Source organism: Pseudorca crassidens, chromosome 11 (assembly GCF_039906515.1).
Source record: "Pseudorca crassidens isolate mPseCra1 chromosome 11, mPseCra1.hap1, whole genome shotgun sequence".
In the NCBI taxonomy this organism is placed as follows: domain Eukaryota; kingdom Metazoa; phylum Chordata; class Mammalia; order Artiodactyla; family Delphinidae; genus Pseudorca; species Pseudorca crassidens.
The window spans coordinates 88,348,407-88,370,643 of NC_090306.1; the positions used below are offsets into that span (position 1 = coordinate 88,348,407).

The following is a 22,237-nucleotide window of genomic DNA, read 5'->3' on the forward strand; positions in this document are numbered from 1 at the left end:
AAAAAAGCCCCGCTACCCTCTTCTGTAAACCGAAACAGAAGGCCTAGCATTCCGGCTGTGAAAGGTGCAGACGTACCAGAAGCTCCGGCTGCCCACGTGACGCACGAGAAGCCAGATTCGGAAAGGCGCGTCCATGAACCGGAGGCTGGGCCGGACTCAGGCCGACCCCCAGAACGCTGGGCGGCCTCGGCCAAGGCCTGGCGGCTTTCTAGGTTCTGAAGGCTGTGTACACTAGAGAGTCTGGAATAGGCAGAAATTTCTACGGCACTGGCAACGAGATATAAATTCTAAAACACGCAGCGCAGAGTTCCCGCAAAGACACGCTGGGAAAAAGGCAGAAGAAAGGGCCAAACTACGCAGCTGATCAAAGACTACGATTCCCAGCATGCACTACAGTGTTTTCCCCCTAGTACGTTGCATGCCGGGAACTGTAGTTCCTCCCCAACCCCATCGAAAAGTGCGCCGGGGGATTTTCAACTTCTCACGTGTGTCTCGATTCCGAGAAGCACTGCCAGATAGAAAGCTGACTGCGAAAAGTCGCTCTGGAATCATTCCCAACGTGACCCCACGCATGGACAAGGGAAAGGTGAAGAACGCGTTGCCATGGCTACCGCTTCCCCTCGTCACGGAGTAAGCGCGCTCAGGATCCGGAAGTGGTTCCGCGTGACCTCTCCGCAAGGAGGATGTGTTCTGTGCTGACGTTCATTGGAGGGTTTCCCTTAGAGACCAGAGCAACACAGGCAAAGGGGCGGTCCCACGTGAGAGGGGCCCGCGGAACCAGTTGATTGGAGAAAAGGAGCCAGGACTGACCAATCGGAAGGAGCCACGCTTCGGGCATTGGACACCGCACCTGGACAGCTCCGATTGGTGCACTGCGGTCCCCCCCACGAGTCCCCATTGGGTACAGGTGGTGCGTGGTACGGCACGATTGGTGGATTCGTGTTTCCCGTCCCCCGCCCTCGAGAAGTGGGGGTGAAAAGCGGCCCGACCTGCTTGGGGGTAGTGGGCGGATCGCAAGGCTTGAGGTGTGAGGATCGAAGCCTGGCGTAGGGGGGGGGCGGAGGCGGCTCCTGCGATCAAAGGCGACTTGAGACTCACCGGCCGTGCGCCATGAGGGCCCTGTGGGTGCTGGGCCTCTGCTGCGTCCTGCTGACCTTCGGTGAGTGATCCTGGAGGAGCGGGCCCCCCTGGACGCCCCCCCTCCTCAAGCGCGGCCTCTTCTCGAAGGTTCTGGGGGCGTTGAGCTCGGGAGGGTGATTACAGGGCCTGTGCTTGGTCTGTGGGGTGTCCATTGCTTTTCCTCGAAAGAGGCTCAGGGGATTTCGTTTACTCTCTCCTTCCTCTGGAAAGATAAAAGGAGAACGGAGTCGTTTTAATCCCTTATACATCTCCTAGTATCCGCTCCTAGAGGGCTCAGCCTCCTCGCGGTGGGGCCTCCCTCGGGCTCGTGCCCCCCTCCCCGCCGTCCCCCGGGAGCATTGTGCGTGCCCTTTCCGGAGGACTTTTGTCAGATGCCGCAACCTTTGGCCATCAGAGTTTGAGGACCCCCCCCCCCCCCCGCCCCCAGGCTTCCACGCCTCGCCAACGCGAGTTTCCTTTCTTAGCCGCTGGGCTGTGGAGCGTGAGGCCCGCGGGCAGCGAACCGGCAGTGTCAGCGTGTTTGACTCACTTTTGCTCGAGCTCCTTAACATCTTAAAATCTCTAAACGTCTCTTCGCTTTCTCAGGCTCCTGAGCCCTTCAGTTCCCCTCGCTAGGGGTTGCACAAATCCTTTTCGTGTTCTGACTTGTGGTATTGAAGGCCTAAATTTTGGCATGGTCAGTTTGGAGGCCTAGTCTCGGCCTGCGGGCAACACGTGTGAATGTAGAAGGGGCCTGGAATCGAATCTGCTAAACAGTATTTATAAAGGATCCCAGGGCCGTCCTTTAGAAGTGATGGCTGCCTCCGTCTTTCAAAATCTCCTGGGAGACCTCAGTATCTGAACTTACATAAGAAATACGCTTACGTGGGTTTACACTGGATATTTAAACCAGTGGATCCATTCTTCCATCGCCCCCTCCCGTATTTGCCAAGTGACTTTTGCAGCCACTACACTGGCCCTGTTTGATCTTGTTTCTTCTGAGAAGTACATGAAGCAACGATGTTTAAGAGTTTTCTGGTGTTAAATCTGCCATCAGGGTCTGTCCAGGCTGACGATGAAGTGGATGTGGATGGGACAGTGGAAGAAGATCTGGGTAAAAGTAGAGAAGGCTCAAGGACAGATGATGAAGTAGTACAGAGGTTTGTGTTCTTCTGAAACTATACAGATAACCCGCTGGGAACTTGGAATACAGTAGCTTTTTTGTATCTCTTCTCAAAAGATCCAGATGAAGTTTAATACTCTGAATTTAAATAGAGAAAATGTTAGGGGTAGCAAGTGTGTGCATACATAGTAATGTCTCCTAACTTTGCCACTAAGAATGACTGGTCAAAATGAGATGAATTCCCTTGAAAACTATTTTGATAACTGTTTCAGAATGCTAGCACTATAGCCTTCCTAAGACCTTAGAAAAGGCGTCTCCTTTGGTTTTATACCCGGTGTGTACACTTAGTAATTTTAAAAAGGAATTCTGTCAGTTGAGCAATGTTTTGATTTGGCTTCTTAGGACTTAAACTTTTGTAGACCCTTAGAAGCCAAAGTTTCCCAGGCAGAGGGTTCCCTGTGAGGGAACGTAAATGAGTGTGACTTTGCTTTTTAGGAGAGGGAAGTTGGGTTTATTTTTCTGACAATGTTTAACACAGAGTATTTCCAACTTGCTGTTAAAGGTAATGTACTACTGTGATAAAATAATAATGAGATGGTAGACTAGTAATGTAAAGGTTTGCATTTTAGCTTTTTAACCATTAAGACAACCTTAAGAGATCACTCTGCTCTCATCACAGATCCTATATTTTTGGAGGGAATTAAGTAATGCAGTATTAGTTGATCAAATTTATTTCCTTAGAGAGGAAGAAGCTATTCAGTTGGATGGATTAAATGCATCCCAGATAAGAGAACTTAGAGAGAAATCAGAAAAGTTTGCCTTCCAAGCCGAAGTTAACAGAATGATGAAACTTATCATCAATTCATTGTATAAAAATAAAGAGGTAAGCAACATGTGGTTATGATAATGTTGTTTTGTTTCCGTATGGTAGCTAACTTGTTAACTTTCATAGTGAATGTGCTGACATAGCAATTCCAAGCAAGTAGTTGGCAAAGTTTAAAAACCCAGTATGTACAAGAATCACTACTAGATACCTATTTGTGTGTGTTTGGGGGGAGGGGGAGGGTTGCTAAACATTTTCCCTTTTTTTTTTCCCTTTCCCCTCCAACTGTTTTCGTGGCCTGCTAAATAGTTGTGAGTCTTACGTTCAGTCATAACAAACTAAGCCTCGAGTATTGCATACAGAAAGATCATTAGGAGGGAAAATAGAGTATCAGCTACGCTCAGCAGTTCAGGTGTTCCTTGTAGTAGCTACAGTCCTTTGTGTAGAGAGCTGTGCCTGCTTTTACCAGGAGAGTAACGCCACCTCTGTACCATAGAAGTCTAGTCCTTGAAGAGTGCTTTTTCAGAGTAAAGAGTAGAAATAAAATGAGTTTGCCATTAAATTTAATGTCTCGTGTATCTTGAGGCTAATCTAAGTGTGTATTAAATCTGGCTTCCATTTAGATTTTCCTGAGAGAACTGATTTCGAACGCCTCTGATGCTTTAGATAAGATAAGGCTAATATCATTGACTGATGAAAATGCTCTTGCTGGAAATGAGGAATTAACGGTTAAAATTAAGGTAAGCTTAGAACAATTTTCTTTTTAACTACAAAGAATTCTTAGAGATAGAGAATGCGTATCAGTCAAGATAGGCTAGGTTAGGAGCAATAACAATTCCCAAGTGTCGGGGACTTCAATCAGGGCTCAGCCAAATATGGCCTGTGGGTCAAATCTGACCTGCTGCCTGTTTTTATTTTTATATATATTTTTTAACATTATATTTTATTTTTTTCTTTGGCTGCGTTGGGTCTTTGTTGCTGCGTGAGGGCTTTCTCTAGTTGCAGTGAGCAGGGGGCTACTCTTCGTTGCGGTGCGCAGGCTTCTCCTTGCGGTGGCTTCTCTTGTTGCGGAGCATGGGCTCTAGGTGTGTGGGCTTCAGTAGTTGTGGAGCGAGGGCTCAGTAGTTGTGGCGCACGGGCTTAGTTGCTCCGCGGCACGTGGGATCTTCCCGGACCAGGGCTTGAACCGGTGTCCCCTGCATTGACAGGTGGATTCTTAACCACTGCGCCACCAGGGAAGTCCTGCTTTTATAAATAATGTTTTTGGAACACAGCCATGCCCGTTTGTGTATTATCTGTGACTGCTTTTGACAGAGACCGTATGGTCCACAAAGCCTAAAATACTCTCTGGCCCTTTTCCAGAAAAAGTTTGCCAACCCCTGGCTTAAATCATCAGTCATGGCTGCCTGTGGCCTTTGCTTTGCATCATCTCTATGACACAGGCTGATTGAGCAGCCACCATCTGAAGTGTAGCTGGTTGCCACAGTGCAGAGAAAGCTTGGAGGGGCTCGCATCAATTAAAGGCTCCAGCCTGAAAGCCACACTCCTGACTCCCACTTGCAGCTCCTCGGCCAGAGCTAGTCACATGGCCTTATCCAACCATAAGTGGAGGAAGTATATTCCTACTGTATTTCTGGAAGGCAGAGAGCTGGGAATGTTTAGTGAAGAACATTGGTCACCACAGATTCCAAAGACAGAAGTCATTCAAGTTTTGAATCCTTTTAATTTCTATCAAAGAAATAGGTGAAACATAGAATTTTATTTTTCTTGAATTTTTTTTCATAAATAGCTTGCCTTATTTAGGTCTGTCTCTGCCCTTTGACATTTAGACCAGTCCTTGCCCTCTTTATATGGATATTTTACCAAATACACTGAACTTAAAATTACTCTCTATAAAGATGCTTGTGCTTAAGATGTACGCTTTTTGAAAAGCCCATAAAATACTATATGGAGGAAAATATCTCAGTTTTGTTTTCTGTATTGAAATTGATGTGGTCCAAAGCTGGTAGTTTCTCAATATATAGCTCAGTATTTCCTTTTTATATCGTGAGTATTGAGCAAGTATAACTGTTTTGTTCTTGTCTTGGTTTTAGTGTGACAAGGAGAAGAACCTGCTCCATGTCACAGATACTGGTGTAGGAATGACCCGGGAAGAGTTGGTTAAAAACCTTGGTACCATAGCCAAATCTGGGACGAGCGAGTTTTTAAACAAAATGACTGAGGCACAAGAAGATGGCCAGTCAACTTCAGAACTGATTGGCCAGTTTGGTGTCGGTTTCTATTCTGCCTTCCTTGTAGCAGATAAAGTTATTGTCACATCGAAACACAACAACGACACCCAGCACATCTGGGAGTCCGACTCCAATGAATTTTCTGTAATTGCTGACCCCAGAGGAAACACTCTAGGACGGGGAACGACAATTACGTAAGTATTACTAATTCCTAATGAGAATTAATAGTCGTAACGAGGATGTTGATTCTCCGGTTCTGGCTCTGAGCAAACGGCTTATTCTGGGCCTTAATTTCTTTGCCTATAAAAATGAGCAACTTGAACAGTTTTCACCACTTGAAGTATTCTGAGGTCTTGCTAAGGGCCGGACCCAGAGTTATGGTGGCTGCTGTCTATGGAGGGCTTGAAGGAGGAAGGGTTAGCTCTTCAGGGAGAAGGCAGATCGGAGGCCTCAGAAACAAGTGGCTTGTCCAGGTTTTCCAGGTAAGCAGGACTTAGAAAAGTGGTGTCAGTCTGTGGAGCATCATGGATAACGGCAGTGGCACAGCGTGTTTACAAGATTCAAGGAATTCCTTTCAGGTGGTGGCAGTTACTGATGGAATTTCTGATGAACTTTGTTAAAGTTTTCTGAAGGTGGTGTGGAGGATGGCAGGACTGGATGAGAAGAGACTCTTGGGGTAGCCTGGGTAACGGTTGAAAACATGCCAAGATAGTAGCCAGGGTTGGGGGCGGGTTGGAGAGCACAGGAACAGATAAAGGACTTGAAGAGAGTTAAGAAAGTTCTTTGGAAGAAAACGTCTCATTCGAGGATAGTTACTAGTTATTGAATTTGATATGGAATTCATTTTAAGCCAGTACCTATTGTTGGTGTCGACGAGACATATCTTATGCCCAGTGTCTCCTGGTGCTTGCAGCACTGTGAAGTGTGAGACAGACAGACAGACGACAGGGCAGCTTTCTGCCTTTTGTTTTTTTCTCCATCTTAGAGATAAAGAAATTCCAATTTAGAGGTCAATTGACTTGCCCAGTTCTGCCAAGTGAAAATGTGCCCACAGTCTTGATTTTTTTTCTTAATTCAGTTTAAAATTTTCTCAACATTAAGGATTTTTAAATATTCAGGTAGGAAACAAGCATACATCTATGATTTCAACCAATTTTCTTCATCCCAGAAGACATTCCCTATTTTCATTGCCAGAGATTTTCCTTTCATGAAACTAGACAACTGCATTTTAGTATTTTTACTAATTTACTGTTCTAAATTTACCTTCTCCTGCCTTTCACATCTCCTGATCTCTTTAGGAGACATCCCTAATAGTTATACCCCAGGGCCCTCTCTGTTAGGTGGTAGGAGAATACAGGTAAATCGCATCTTTTAACTAGAAAGAGAAAATGATGTCCCAAGAGGTGCTAATGTCTTAGGTTGCCAAGAGACAGGTGAGACATCTAGATGGACGCTCCATGTGAGCAAACATTTTGTTAATACTCCATTCCCAGAGCCTAAGGCATGACTAGCAGGTATTGGTATGAATGAATAAGGGTCATCAGGATGGTTTCCTACGGTAGCATGGATGGTTGATCAGTAAATGAAATTTTACAACAGGTTCTCCTTTCCTTGGCAAAATTACCTTTTTTCTTTAAGCCCTCCTTCCCGACCATTCACTTAACAGATATCCATTTGAGTGCCTGTTACCTGCTAGGGTTTAGGGCTACAGTGGAGAATAAGACAGTTGCTGTCCCTACTTTCACATGGCTCATTCGACTAAGAAAGAAAAAACATGAGATAATTTCAGAGTAGCAAATGCCAGAAAGGAAGTTAAGGGATACCTCCCTTATCAGAAGGTCTTTCTGAAATGGTAATAAATTAGGTTCAGATATTCTAGGCAGCAAGCACAGCATGTTGGAAGTTCCAGAGGCAAGAGGCCCATTTGAGGAACTGAAAGTCTAGAATGGCCAAAGGGGAAAGGAGAGCAAAGGCAAGGAAGCGACAAGGTTAGGATCCTGCCCTGCATACATATGACTTTATCTTATATTTGACTAATAAAGTAGAAACCATCTGACAATTCAATTTCCTCCCTACTCCTGTCTGTGCCCCTAAATTAGCCACCACTGTACCCTTATGAGGGATTTAGTGAGGATTAAATGAGATCATGAAATTAGCATCCTGTAAGTGCTGTAAAAATTGCCTCTGTCCCTCCTACTACCATGAGGGAGTATTCTACATTTCTCCCCAAAGCTAATCTCTGCTTCTCATATGTTGTCTCTCACGCCACCTCCTCAGAGACTAAGCATAAATTGATGCCTGCCATGTCTTTTAAAGTCAGCCTTTCCTGAACACCTTCCTCTTTCCCATCAAAGTGTAAACGTATTGAAGTCTCTGGGAAAAGGAACAAAGGCAGGTGGTGCGATGCCCCATGCTGCTGTCAGACATGCACTCTCTTTTTCTCCCCCATCTACTGTTGAGCTTCTCAAAAAAGCATACTTGCCTTTGTTGCTACTTCACTTTCTGTTCACAGCTCAGCCCACTGTGTTTTGACTTTATCCACCATCTTTCCATTGAAATAAGTCACCAGTAATCCTTGTTGCTAAATCCAGTGGATTCAGGGTTATTTTAGTTGGTATGGCTCCCAGCAATGGGTTCTTTTTTTTTTGTAGTTTTTCTCTTGTGTTTTCTACAGAATTTGCATTCTACTGCTCATACCTTAAAACAATCCATTCAGTACCTAGCTTCATCTTTTTAAACTTTCCGTTGCCTCAATGTTGATATTCTCTTTCTTCAAAAGTTCAGTTTCAGCACTTTCCGTTATCCCGTGTCCCGCATGCAGTCTGAACCACTGTCTTGGATCCAGGTTCCAGCTCCTCCTCAGGGTTCTCTAATCTATATTCTTAGTCCAGATCAGGAGTCAGCAAACTTTTTCTTAAAGAATCAGCTAGTAAATATTTGAAGCTCGTGGACTATAGGATCTGTCACATGTCACAACTTTCCTATTCTAGTTTGAAAGCAGCCATAGACAATATAGGATGAGGTTGTATCCCAATAAAATTTCTTATGGGTGCCAGCCAGAGTTTGCCAACCCCTGGTCTAGATCTCTCTGCGGGGCCCTGGGCTCATATGTCTAATTGCCTCTTAAATACCTCTAACTAAGATGTCTAACCATCAGCTTCAATTTGCATCCAAAAGTGATGCAACTCTCCACTAACCCCGGATCACTAACATGTATGCTCCAAGACCAGAGATTTCGTCCCCTCACCAGGCTGTGTCATCATGTGCTGTCTACTTGTTGGCAGGTGCTACTAAACTGTAAGCTTTTTGAGGCAGGGAGAGAACCATGGATACAACATTGCCCATATTTATTGGGAGCACAAACATCACGACTACCTGCTGTGTTTGAGAGTACGTTGTGATTATTATTCTTGGTGGATGGAGGAGGTGTTTGCAGAAGGGGTAGTAAGGAAGAAGAGGAAGCAGTGCTACAATTTTTGATATTGTAATTATCTAAGCCAGTGCTATCCAGTAGAACTTTCTGTGGTAGAAATGTTCTATCACTGCTCTGTCCAATATGGTAGCCACTAGCTACATGTGACTATTGGAATGTGGCAATATAACTAAAGAACTGATTTTAACTTTTATGTAAATAGTCACATGTGACAGGTGGTTACTGTTTTCTTGTCTAGTGCAAATGTAAACGATAGTTCAGATTAATTTTCTAGCTTTTTTTAAGGAACATGTTTTTGTTAGGGGTTAACTACAATAATCACTTGATTTCTAGAGTTGCTATCAGAGTGCATAAGATTCTACTTTTCTCCAGAATATTGCAGTGATTTCCCACCTTCAGCTAACTTAAGATTTCTGTTCTTCAAATGAAAACATCCAGCACATTGAGAAGGTTGAGAACATTTTCATTGTTTTACTTGGAACTAAGAATATTTTCCACCTGAGGGAGTGCAAGAAAGTTCTTCCTTTACCATACCCATATTAGGTATATTTAGCTCACAAACCTTTATCGGTGATGAGAGTTCTTAACATGGGTAACGGGGACATTGTTGGTTATACACAGAATTGCTGGCTATTATAGTCATATGAGTATTTAGACAAATTTATAGTCAGATCTTTTAAACCATCATGTCTTTCTCTAAACGTCTTACTTTCTTTGCAGCCTTGTTTTAAAAGAAGAAGCATCTGATTACCTTGAACTGGATACAATTAAAAGTCTCGTGAAAAAATATTCACAGTTCATAAACTTTCCTATTTATGTATGGAGCAGCAAGGTAAATCTGTAGGAATACAATTCATGTGTATTACCTTGGCACATATTCGAGTATTTAACACTGAAAGAATGAACGTTAAATATGGTTCTTTCAATACAGGATACTCTCAGTGTTTTCTTACTGAAGATCGACTTTTTCAGCTGTAATTTTGTTTCATATCCTATAGATGAAATCAGAATTATTAAACAAATGAGTTCAACCGTAATTCTACTTTCTGCTTCAACAGACTGAAACTGTTGAGGAACCCATGGAAGAAGAAGCAGCAAAAGAAGAAAAAGAAGAATCTGATGATGAAGCTGCAGTAGAAGAAGAAGAAGAAGAAGAAAAGAAACCAAAAACTAAAAAAGTAAGTCTGGTTCATCTTCCTACTTAAAATGTCGTTTAGGTTATAAAGTACCAAACCCATAGAAAAAGAGATCAGATTTGTTGTTGCCGGGGGTGGGGGGGGTGTTGGAAGAAGGTACAAACTTCCAGTTATAAGGTAAATAAGTACTAGGGATGTCACGTACAGCATGACAAGTAGAGCTAACGCTGCTCTGTGGTGTATAGGAAAGGTAAGAGAGTAAATCCTGAGAGTTCTCATTATAAGGAGAAACTTTTCTTTCTTTGGTCCATTTTTTAAAATTGTTTATTCTTCTCATCTATATGAGATGATGGATGTTAACTTATTGTGGTGATCATTTCACAATACGTGTAATTCAACCTTTATGCTGTATGCCTAAAACTCATGCAGTGATGTGTATCAATTATATCTTGATAAAACCAGGGAGAGGGGAGAACTAAGGTAAAAAATATTGTTTAGCTTATGTTAGAAAAAACAGATGCAGAAAAAAAAAAAAACACAGAAACCCAAATATGCACAGACCGATTTGAGGGTAAGCTTCAGTTCTTAATGGTCTTCTTTTTTCAATGAGTGAGTCCCTAGGCCCAGCTTTTAAAACCAAACTCTGTGTGTGCGCGCGCGTGTGTGTGTGTGCGCGCGCACACACTCTAGACTCTCTCTCTCTCTCTCTCTCTCTCTCTCTCGAAAGTTTTAAGTAGCAAATGCAGATCATTTTTATGAAGAGTTCTCTGACTTCCATATATTGCCCAGGACTGATGGCTTATGATATGTTTTGAATTTTAAAAGCTTAAGAAGCTTTTTTGCATCTTCTTTTGTCATGTAGATATCAACTATAAAATTAGTTCTCTGGTCCTCTTAGGTAGTAGAGTAGGTAGAAGTAATGGTGGTGGATTTTGAGAAATATTTATTGTAAGATGTTGGATTTCTATAAGTCATGAAATAGAAATACGTAAGATGTATATCCTTCTAAACTCAAAACAGGTATTTTTACGAAATAACATTTTAGCTAGTTAAAAATAACTGAAAAAACCTTAATTGGATTGTTACCAATTATGATGAATAACCATTTGTCTTTGTTGTATTAAATAACAGTCTTAAGTGTTGACAGAAGTACTTTTTAAAATTTTTTTTGATCCAGTTGGCAAGAACCATACTACAGTATAGGTACCCTTTGGTGCTTCCGTATATTAATACTTTTTTGAAATGTTCTAAAGCTGTGGTTACTATAGTATAACTATTGATACTACTGGTATATCTGCTAGGAGAGACTAATCAAATACTGTAACTTCAGGTTGAAAAAACTGTCTGGGATTGGGAACTTATGAATGATATCAAACCGATATGGCAGAGACCGTCGAAAGAAGTGGAGGAGGATGAATACAAAGCTTTCTACAAATCATTTTCAAAGGTAAATGTTATTTTAGAATAATGTGATAATGAAACATTACTAAATCAAAAATATGCTGAAAAATAGTTTTATTACTATTTGAACACAACTGGTTTCCTTTTTAATCCTGTGTATTTTATATTATGCATTAAAAAAATTTTACTCTGGGGCTTCCCTGGTGGCGCAGCGGTTGAGAGTCCGCCTGCCAATGCAGGGGACACGGGTTTGTGCCCCGGTCCGGGAAGATCCCACATGCCGCGGAGCGGCTGGGCCCGTGAGCCATGGCCGCTGAGCCTGAGTGTCCGGAGCCTGTGCTCCGCAATGGGAGAGGCCACAACAGTGAGAGGCCCGCGTACTGCCAAAAAAAAAATAAAATAAAAAAAAATTTTTACTCTGAGAAGGAATCTGTAGGCTTCACCAAATTGCCAAGTGGTCTGTGCTACAAAAAGATTTAGAACTGCCTACTAGATACATGCTTGATTTCTACTACAGAACCTGTAAGACCTAAAACCATGTTATTGAATGACTTTTAACATGATATTGAAGAGCTTGTTTACAACATCAAACATTTCTTTTGAGGTCATATGCCTAGGAATAATTACTAAATCTATTTCCTTGCCAATGTTTTGTTTTACTGATCATTTCTTGTAACTCTTAGAATCCAAAACTAGCATTGACTAAAATTGTTTCAAGTTAACGTTTCCTCAAACATCTTGCACAAAAGAGAACAGTTTAATGGACTTAGCACAGCTAGAGAAAACTTAATATTCTGTGATTGTATTTGTTCTTTGCTCTATTCCATCTGCTGATTCGTTACTTAACCTTTGTTTTCCTTACCTTAACATCCAACCATCCTTTCAGCTTTACTTCCAAAAACTTTCCCTCGGTTCTGCCTCTACTTTCATTCCCGTGAACTCGAAAGTCCTAGTGCATATGTAAAGGTACTTTCGTCTCAAGCAGCTATATTAGAAATATGTGAGCAGTGTGTGATTTTAAGTCTTTTAGAGGCTACATTTTTTTATAGTTGAAACAGGTGAAGTTAACTTTTAATAATATATTTTATTTAACCCAACATACCCAACAGTGTTATTTCACCAGGTGATCATTATAAAAAATTGAGTTGTTTCCTTTTTGGTTTTTTTGTTTGGTTGGTTATTTTGTGAGGTGTGTGTTTTACACTAACCAGCACATCTCAGTGTGGACTAGCTACATTTCAAGTGTCCAGTAGCCATATGTGGGTACGGTAATGTATAATGCAGGAAATTTCTGTCCTTACGCTTCATAGCTATTTACATACCTCTTTTTATCCACTGCTGTTGCAAATTTCATGGAAGAATCCTGTTCCTGAGTACTTTTTTGGTTGAACAGTACACTCATGAAATGTTGTATATTATTTTGTCATTTAGGCAGGGCGGTGGTTTTCCTGTCCTGTTCTCTCACATGTGTGGAACCTAGACTCATCCATCCTTCCCCAGGTTTAGGCGATAGAGTAATATTATTGACAGTCATCATCAGAACAACCATGTACAGCCAGCTAGAAGTGCAATCTTAATTGTTTCTTCTTCCCTCCTTGCCCCCCACCTTCACTTTTTTGGTAAGGGTACTTTTTTGTTAGTTAAATGTTAAACTGAATGTGTACGACATAATAAATTGCTTTTTCCTGTGCCTTTTGAATCGCAAACCGCTTTTTCCTGTGCCTTTTGAATGACTAAGATACCAACTTTCTAGGAAAGCGATGACCCCATGGCATATATCCACTTTACTGCTGAAGGGGAAGTTACCTTCAAGTCAATTTTATTTGTACCCACATCTGCACCACGTGGTCTGTTTGATGAATATGGATCTAAGAAGAGCGATTACATTAAGGTGGGTTTTTAATGGTATAAACTGAGTTTAAAATTTCAAAGTATGATTTCCAGAAAGTCACCTTTTTTTTGGTTTCTGCTTAGCTGTATGTGCGCCGAGTATTCATCACAGACGACTTCCATGATATGATGCCCAAATACCTGAATTTTGTCAAGGGTGTTGTAAGTATCTGGAGATTAATGGGGGAAGAGGGGATTAGAGTGGGGGTCTGGAAGTGGCGTTTTCTTTGGGTTGGTTGGTTTTATTTTTTTCGAGTGTCTTTATTGCTAACTGGACTTTGTTTTGCCACCTGAAGGTGGACTCAGATGATCTCCCCTTGAATGTTTCCCGTGAGACTCTTCAGCAACATAAACTGCTTAAGGTGAGTGTCTCTGGGAAGAGACCGGCCGCCTTGCTCTTTGGTTGGGCCTCAGAGAACAAGACTCCATTAGTGGAGTTCCCAGGTTTTGAGACTAGTCCTTGGCTTTTCAGATAAAGAACTTAATTTTACTCTGGAATGATCAAATCCTGAGAATCTGATTGTTTTCCCCCCAACATTTTATAATAAAAAATTTTCAAACATACAGAAAAGTTGAAAGAGCAGTGAATACCCATATATGCCCACTACCTGGTCTTAAAGTTAGAATATAAACATTAAAACAATCTTGTGACTGTTTCCAGGGACAACTTAGTTTCTGCTCCATCTGACATAGGAGTACTCACCATTCCCTGCCCCTTGATAAATACCAGCATCTGTATCTTTCACCACTACTCCCCTGCTACCTTACGTATTGTATGTTCTCAAAAGTTTGCGATGAGCTTTTGTAAAGTTACTCTTTAATTTTGTTTAGGTGATTAGAAAGAAACTTGTCCGTAAAACCCTGGACATGATCAAGAAGATTGCTGATGAGAAATACAATGATACTTTTTGGAAAGAATTTGGTACCAACATCAAGCTTGGTGTGATAGAAGACCACTCAAATCGAACACGTCTTGCTAAACTGCTTAGATTCCAGTCTTCTTATCATCCAAGTGACATTACTAGTCTAGACCAGTATGTGGAAAGAATGAAGGAGAAGCAAGACAAAATCTACTTCATGGCTGGGTCCAGCAGAAAAGAGGTGAGGTGAACTTGAACTGGTCCTGGTATGTAGCTGGGCATTTATAGCCAACTCTTGAGGGAAAAAAAAAAGGAAAACTTAAATTATAAACTGAAGTGGTTATGAGGCCTGTCAGTCACTGATAGGAAGAAAGTCATTTATATTCTCTGCGCCTCTTAATTCTCCACCTGTAAAATGGGGTTGCTGGTATTACATAAATGTAGCTACTAGGATGAACAAATATACCAAGGCCAGACTTGGAAATTTTCGTTACTTTCTTAATTTTGTAGGCTGAATCTTCTCCATTTGTTGAGCGACTTCTGAAAAAGGGATACGAAGTGATTTATCTCACAGAACCTGTGGACGAATACTGCATTCAGGCTCTTCCTGAGTTCGATGGGAAGAGGTTCCAGAATGTTGCCAAGGAAGGAGTGAAGTTTGATGAAAGTGAGAAAAGTAAGGAGAGTCGTGAAGCAATTGAGAAAGAATTTGAGCCTCTGCTCAATTGGATGAAAGATAAAGCCCTCAAGGACAAGGTATTCTAGAAATTAGAAATTGTGAAAATTCTAGCATCTTCATTTTAAAAAAACGTGTTGTGTCAGCAAATTAAACTTTGCAGCTGGTACTTTTGTAACCATTAAAAGTTGTACAGAACAACATTTAATATTGTAGTTAAGTTATTGGGAGGCTGAGCTTAAAATTTATGAACTGCAAAGAATTGAAAGGATAAGTGTTATCCTGTGGGTGGGTATATTTCTTCCCTTTGTAATTGAAAGTTTTCCATAATTTAATACTGTCTTTGTAATAGCTTACATTTTTACCGATTAAACTTAAGTTTTAAATGTTTTTAAAAGTTGATGTTTAAGTATTTATGACTGAAAAATTCAGATTATTAAATGAGTTTCCTAAAAATCTGAGTGAGAGGTACTTTTCTGATCTGCCTCCGTTTATGATCTTAAGCGGTGAGCCCTTAAGGAGTTGAAATGCAATTACTTCACGACCTTAACTGTTGATATTTATATATCTCTAACTTTTGGTTTCCTTATCCTAAGATTGAAAAGGCTGTGGTCTCTCAGCGCCTGACAGAGTCCCCATGTGCCCTTGTGGCCAGCCAGTACGGATGGTCTGGCAACATGGAGAGAATCATGAAAGCCCAAGCATACCAGACCGGCAAGGACATCTCTACAAAGTAAGCATCCTCAGGGAAGTCTTGTACAGCCGTCCTTTAGAAGATAATGGCAGCTTCTATACAAAGAACTGAGGTGTTTTAAGCGTCTGTTGTATATTAGATAAGTTTACAAAGGGATTAGATTGCTACATTAGATTGCTAAAGAAAAGGTCTTGAGGTTGTGATTTATTTTATGGTATTTTATCTACAGATGGAAATTTTCTTAATCTGTTACACATAATGTCTTTTGGCATTAGATTATATGCTTGGCCTGGTATCTGGACTTCTTTCACATTTTTAGATAATAGTTACAGATGAAGTTAATGACACTTATTTTTCTTAAAGGCGTTAAATCCTTTTAATCACCCCTTTCACCCCCAACAAGTATGCTCCACAAAATAAAGGGTAGAGGGTGCACAAGTTAACGAGTATTTGAACTCAAGGGCCAAGTACTGGAGGTACACTGGATCTTTGGTACCCTTTATTTTCAAGAAATATGTATTTCAAGTTTTTATTTTAATGTTACAACAATAGCTTTGAAAATGACTTCTTCCTTGTTTTTATTCTCTTCTACTTGGAATATCTTCTTATTAGCTACCTAATAATCATCATACATTTTTTCCCCAGGCCTACCTTAAGGATTCTTCTCCTAAGTGTAGTTTCCATTGTCACAATCCCCAAACTCCATTTAAAAATATATCTATAATTCGTAGTTAGCGTGACTCACCAATGTGTAATATTTATAAAAATAAATTGTGACATTCAGACTAGTCAGGATGACAAATCATAATCCTCTAAGACTTGCGTGTATGATAGGTTATACCAGGATATAGGGAAAGGGGCTTCACCCTGTCCTCGGCATGCAGCTATAGGAGGGAGAACAGTCACAGGGGATGGTAGGATGCTAATGACGATGAAGGTATACTCAGAGGCATTGCAGCTGACTTCAGAGAAAAGAAGCAGTTTTTCTTAGAACCATATAGGTTGAGGCATCGTGGAGAAGGTGTTACTTGAGCAGCACCCAGAGGCTGTTCTGTTCCAGAACTCTGGGGAGACACAGATGCAATTAAGATAGTGAATACATTAAGAGGGGGTGAACAGGACATTAAATCAGTTCATCCACTCAACAAAGGCACTTGGGATTCATCAGTAAATAAGAGTTCATTATTGTACTCTTTCATCTAACCACACACATATAAAGCATGATGTAACAATATATAAGCATGTCGATTTTTCAAAAAGTTGTTCTCTGTAATTATGTGAGTTAGTAATAGAGTATGGGAAATGCATGGACCCTAAAATTCGATATGTTTGTTTACTTTGTAACAGTTATTATGCCAGCCAGAAGAAAACATTTGAAATTAACCCCAGACACCCACTGATCAGAGACATGCTTCGACGAGTTAAGGTGAGCAGTATCATAGCCATACTCCTTTGTCTCTTAATTTGACTACTTTGGACCCTTTAATATTAATCAGGTGTGACTTCTTCCATTTCAGGAGAATGAAGATGACAAAACAGTTTCAGATCTTGCTGTGGTTTTGTTTGAAACAGCAACACTGCGGTCAGGATATCTTTTACCAGACACTAAAGCATATGGAGATAGAATAGAAAGAATGCTTCGCCTCAGCTTAAACATTGACCCTGATGCAAAGGTTTGAAGTAATTTATTGAATGTTTGAATCCCCAGTGTCACGCACAATGCTAGAAATTAATGAGAAGCTCCCCGCCTTTTACATCCTTTTTTTGTCTGTCTCCCTTTGTTAGCGTGATTGTTAACTCTAATTAGAGGGTTGACTCTACAGTTCTGGATAAACTGGAGTGAGGTTAATTATGATCTTATACATTTAAATGAGCAAAGTGAAAATAGATCCAAGGTGTTCAATGCATTAATGGGCTCATAAATGTTCCCCTTAGGTGGAAGAAGAACCAGAAGAAGAACCTGAAGAAACAACAGAGGATACCGCAGAAGACACAGAGCAAGACGACGACGAAGAAATGGATGCAGGAGCGGATGAGGAGGAACAAGAAACAGCAAAGGTAGAACAAACCAAGAATGGGACTTGCATTTTCAGTTCTTGCAAAGTTAAGACTGTTACAGAAGTCAAGAAATAAATAGTCATCTAATTATCAAATTCAAAAGCTGGAGCAAATCCCTTTTTTCTTTATTTAAAGTGTGTACTTTGATCTTCCCACTTCCTTTATTCCCTTAGGTTAGCCATCCATTCTTGAGATGTTATTAAGCAGATTGTTCCTTAGCCCACGGTGCTTCTGTGTTCTTTGCCACTTGCTTCTGCCTTAACTCTAGCAACATTAGGCTATTTTAAATTTTTGACTGTTTGTGTTCAAGGACTGTTGATCTTGTTGTTGGGCTCTAAGTTATTTTGCAGATTAGCAAGGTGAGGTTCTAGCCTACAGCTCAAGTTAATGGATAGGCTGGGTCCATTTCAATTGTTTTTTCCATACATGAACCTTCTGTGAGCTAAGGTTTGTTGTGCTGGTTTTTAATGTCTTCTGATTTTTCTGTTTTTCACAGAAATCTACAGCTGAAAAAGATGAACTGTAAATTACACTGTCGCCGTTTGGATCCCATATGAAGAAGGAATGTGAAATTTCAGTCATTTCTTTTGGGAGAGACTTGTTGTGGATGCTCCCCCCAGCCCCCTTCTCCCCCGCACTGTCAAATGTTGGGATTTTGGGTCACAGGAAGAAGTGGGTTTTTTAGTTGAATTTTTTTTTAACATTCCTCATGAATGTAAATTTGTACTATTTAACTGACTATTGGTGTAAAATCTTGTCATGTGTATAAAAATAAAAAAGATCCCAAACATTCAGTGTCTTGCCTGCCTTTTCATAATTCGATTGTTTTTCCTTCCAGTTTTATTGTGATGTAATTGACATACAGCACTGTATGAGTTTAAGGTGTACAGCACAGTGACTTGCGTACATCAGGAAGCGATCACAATAAGTAGTGAACATCCATCGTCTCATATAGATAGAAAATAAAGGAAAAATATTTTTTAGATCATGTGTCTTGGGTTTTCTTCCTTTCAAAAATAATTCATAGTTACTAAAGAAAAGTGGTTTTTTAAAATTATCTTTAAAAACCACCCATAGAAAGAAGACATACTCTTCCTTACAGAAGAATTCCAAATAATACATGTAGAAGCTCCCCTTTCTAGGAAGTGGAGCTTAATCCTTTTCTTTTTCAATGTGGGCTGGATTTAATGACTGTCTTCCGGAGTATGGAAAGGAGAAAACAGTAACTTTCTATAGAGAAACTTGGCAAGTGCTACCTTAATAACCAAGTGATCAAGGTTCATATCACCAGGGATGTCATGTACCCGCTGATGCGATGAGGAAGGGTACCTCACCTCTGGTATTCTTTCCAAAACTTCCCAACCTTAACCTAACCTAGAATATGTGAACAGTACTCTTCAAAAATTTTTAAGGTCAAAACCAAAGAAAAGGAGGGTGGTGGGAGGGAGACACAAGAGGGAGGAGATATGGGGATATATGTATAGCAGATGCACTTTGTTATAAAGCAGAAACTAACACACCATTGTAAAGCGATTATACTCCAATAAAGATGTTAAAAAAAACCCAAAAAACAAATAGTCACAGACTGGAGGAAACTACATGGCAACTAAATGCAATGTAGTAACCTGGGTGAAAGCTGGTGAAATCCAGAGTCGGACATACTCATTTGTGCCTTAGCTCTGGCATGTGTGATGTCCAGCATGGTCATGTAAGATGAGGGCATTCATGGAAACAGGCAGTGGGATACAGGAACTGTGCTATCTTGGCAGTTTTCCTGTAAATCTAAATTTATTCCAAAATTAAAAGGCTGTCTTTTTAAAATCATCTATAGTCCTACCACAAGTATAACTACAGTGAAGATCCTCATCGATAGGTTTAATTTGTTTTAAAATGTGTTACGGGAGAAATGGTTTCTCTAAATATAGCCATCTGAAATAGTATTTTTTTTTAACTGGCTAGGGAGAGAAAATGTTACTCATTTGCATATTCAGAGATCATGGTGTGTGAGAAAATTCTGTGGAACCTAATTTTATGTACAATAAAGTTGTTGAACACTTCACAATTTTCCTGATAATCTAGGACACTTTCTAGGCTTCTCGTAATTCTAATCATTATATGCTTCCTACCCCTCCCCATCAAGCTCTTTTTTTAGTTTGCAATCATCACTTTGAAATTACTAGATACCCTACAATCATCTTTTTAAAAATCTGCCCTGCTTCTTTTCCCTTTTAAGAAAATGGGAACTCAGTCATAGAGAAACAGGCTATCAGTTAAGGTATAGCTTCCTTTCCTGATACAATGTTATATTAGCTATTAGTTGTATTTGTTTCCCATTTTTTGGCCACTATAAATGACTACTTTTAGTAGTAGGACATAAAAATTAAAGCCATCAGGTCGCATTAAATTTGTGGCATCTGAAACTTCTCAGAATCTTCCAATTACAAATTCTAAATTTCCATTGTTTCCATCAGGAAGTGTAAAAAGCAGCATTCTCCCTGAGGTTTTGGTAGAAACAGGCAGCTATGCAGCTATGCCATATACACCTTGCACTACAGCTGTTTAACTGGTCTAAATTATCTGACGGGTTACAGCTGAGCTGTCGTGAACTGTTCCCTCACAGCTTTATTAAGAACTAATCTAGTTCTTTTTTTTTTTTTTGCGGTACGCGGGCCTCTCACTGTTGTGGCCTCTCCCGTTGAGGAGCACAGGCTCCGGATGCGCAGGCTCAGCGGCCATGGCTCACGGGCCCAGCCGCTCCGCGGCATGTGGGATCTTCCCGGACCGGGGCACGAACCCGTGTCCCCTGCATCGGCAGACGGACTCAACCACTGCGCCACTAGGGAAGCCCTCTAGTTCTACTTTTAATACTTGGTTTTTGTCACAGGTTTGGTTCTCCAGGAAGTACTGAGATGGAGTTTAGTGTGCAGAATATTTATGAAGGCATGCCCTTAGATGAGCACCTGTGGAAGGAAAGCAAAGGAGACTGCGCAGAAGGAGAAGTCGAGCAGCAACGCAAGTCCAAAACCAGCCTCAGACAACCGTGCGGGGAAGTGAGCTGAACCGGGGTCCCTCACAGCTGCCGGCCCCTCTGTGCTGTGCAGCTTTGAGCCAGGTGGTGCTGGCTGAGGCCGTCCCTGCAGGAGCTGGCAGCTGAAGGGAGCCCGCTGACAAGCATTCAGCGCTGGGGTGACAAGCCTTTTCCTGGGAATCCGGAGGCCACATTTCTACACCCACCATAATGTCCATTTTTCACAATGGGGTCAGCTTAAAAAAAGGAAAAAATATATATAATATATACCTTGGTTAAAGTTACTTAGAATCAGCACTTACTGAAATGATGGCATTTTTTGCTTTTGGTACATTTGAATTTTAATAGCTATAAAATTAATTTTTCACCTTCATGAAGCCATTGTCTTGTAGGAAATTTGGGTTCAAATCATGACTTTTTCTTGTTGATTTATACTAAATCAAGTATCCTTCCCTGAAGCCTTTGGGAATTCCAACTACTTGCGGAAGTTAGGCACCTTGACTAGAATTACCAAATTAATATTTAGGAAAACATTTTTAAATCCCTTTAACTAAAAAAAAATAGACTTCTTCCAGTTTGATATAAAGCCCTTGCAATGGCAGCTGTGGCAAGCTTCACCATTTGTAAAGTGTACCATTTTTTTTTCAAGAAAAATGTATTCAGTTAACGATGCTATGAAATTTGATACAGAGAAGGGAAGACTCGTGCACAAGAGCACAGTAAATAATGTATCAGGAAACAGCAATCAGTCTCAACTAAAAAGTCCACCTTCTGGGGACTTCCCTGGTGGCACAGTGGTTGGGAGTCCACCTGCCAATGCAGGGGACATGGGTTCAAGCCCTGGTCCGGGAAGATCCCACATGCCGCGGAGCAACTAAGCCCGTGCACCACAACTACTGAGCCTGCACTCTGGAGCCCGTGAGCCACAACTACTGAAGCCTGCGTGCCTAGAGCCCGTGCTCTGCAACAAGAGAAGCCACTGCAATGAGAAGCCCGTGCACCGCAACAAAGAGTAGCCCCCGCTCGCCGCAACTAGAGAAAGCCCGCGCGCAGCAAAGAAGACCCAACGCAGCCATAAATGAATAGGTAAATGTATGAATAAATAAATAAATTTACATTTTTAAAAAAAAGCCCATCTTCCACCTCAGAATCCCGGCCCTTGTTTTCCTAGGGTAGGGTACTGCTCATCTGTGTAATGACACAGAGTAGAAAAGAAAAATCTGGTATATGAGTCTGGAAACAAACCATTTCATTTAGTTGCTTTATACTGTTAAACTAAAAGGGCACTGACTATGGAGAGAAACAAAAGCATTTTGTTTGCACTTAGGAATTTAAGATTTCAACATTGACCCCAAAGATCTCTATCATGTAGCAATCTGGTAACTGGCTAAGAAGTAATAAGCTTAGACATTATCATTAGAAATTCAGAATTTTTAAAAACTTCATTTGGAAAAACAGCCCTGAACACAGAGCTGACTGCTCTATAAATTACTTTCGACCTGCTTTCATAGACTCAGAAAAGGGCTAACACGTTGGTATTAGTTTCCCAGGGCTGCCATAACAAAGAAACACTAAGTGGATGGCTTAAAACAACAGAAATTTATTCTCTCACAGTTCTAGGGGCCAAAAGTCCGAAATCCAGGTGTCAGCAGAGCCATGTTCACAGACTCTGGGAAGAATCCTGCCCTGTCTCTTCCTAGCTTCTGGTGGTGTCCCCTGGCTTGTGGCTGCATCACTCCAATCTTTGCTTCTGTTATCACCTGGC

The 22,237-nt window shown here is 41.0% G+C and overlaps 2 protein-coding genes across 2 annotated transcripts in view; one reads left to right on the forward strand and one right to left on the reverse strand.

Annotated features, from left to right (window-relative positions):
• The window catches only part of LOC137202343 (putative tetratricopeptide repeat protein 41), an 81,054-nt gene extending 80,039 nt beyond the window's left edge, over positions 1 to 1,015 (reverse strand). Inside the window, exon 1 of the mRNA XM_067697749.1 lies at positions 77 to 1,015. The gene's annotated coding sequence lies outside the window, so the exon portion shown is untranslated. The remainder of the gene's footprint in view (positions 1 to 76) is intronic.
• Positions 973 to 18,234, forward strand: HSP90B1 (heat shock protein 90 beta family member 1). Its single transcript, XM_067697748.1, has 18 exons — positions 973 to 1,159; positions 2,177 to 2,279; positions 2,984 to 3,125; positions 3,689 to 3,805; positions 5,159 to 5,490; positions 9,450 to 9,561; positions 9,788 to 9,907; positions 11,196 to 11,312; positions 13,020 to 13,157; positions 13,241 to 13,318; positions 13,453 to 13,518; positions 13,988 to 14,257; positions 14,527 to 14,772; positions 15,289 to 15,425; positions 16,734 to 16,812; positions 16,904 to 17,059; positions 17,322 to 17,444; positions 17,941 to 18,234. Exons 1-18 carry the CDS (start codon positions 1,111 to 1,113, stop codon positions 17,968 to 17,970), a joined length of 2,415 nt encoding a protein of 804 aa, XP_067553849.1. The 5' UTR covers positions 973 to 1,110; the 3' UTR covers positions 17,971 to 18,234.
• The last annotated feature ends 4,003 nt before the right edge of the window (positions 18,235 to 22,237 follow it).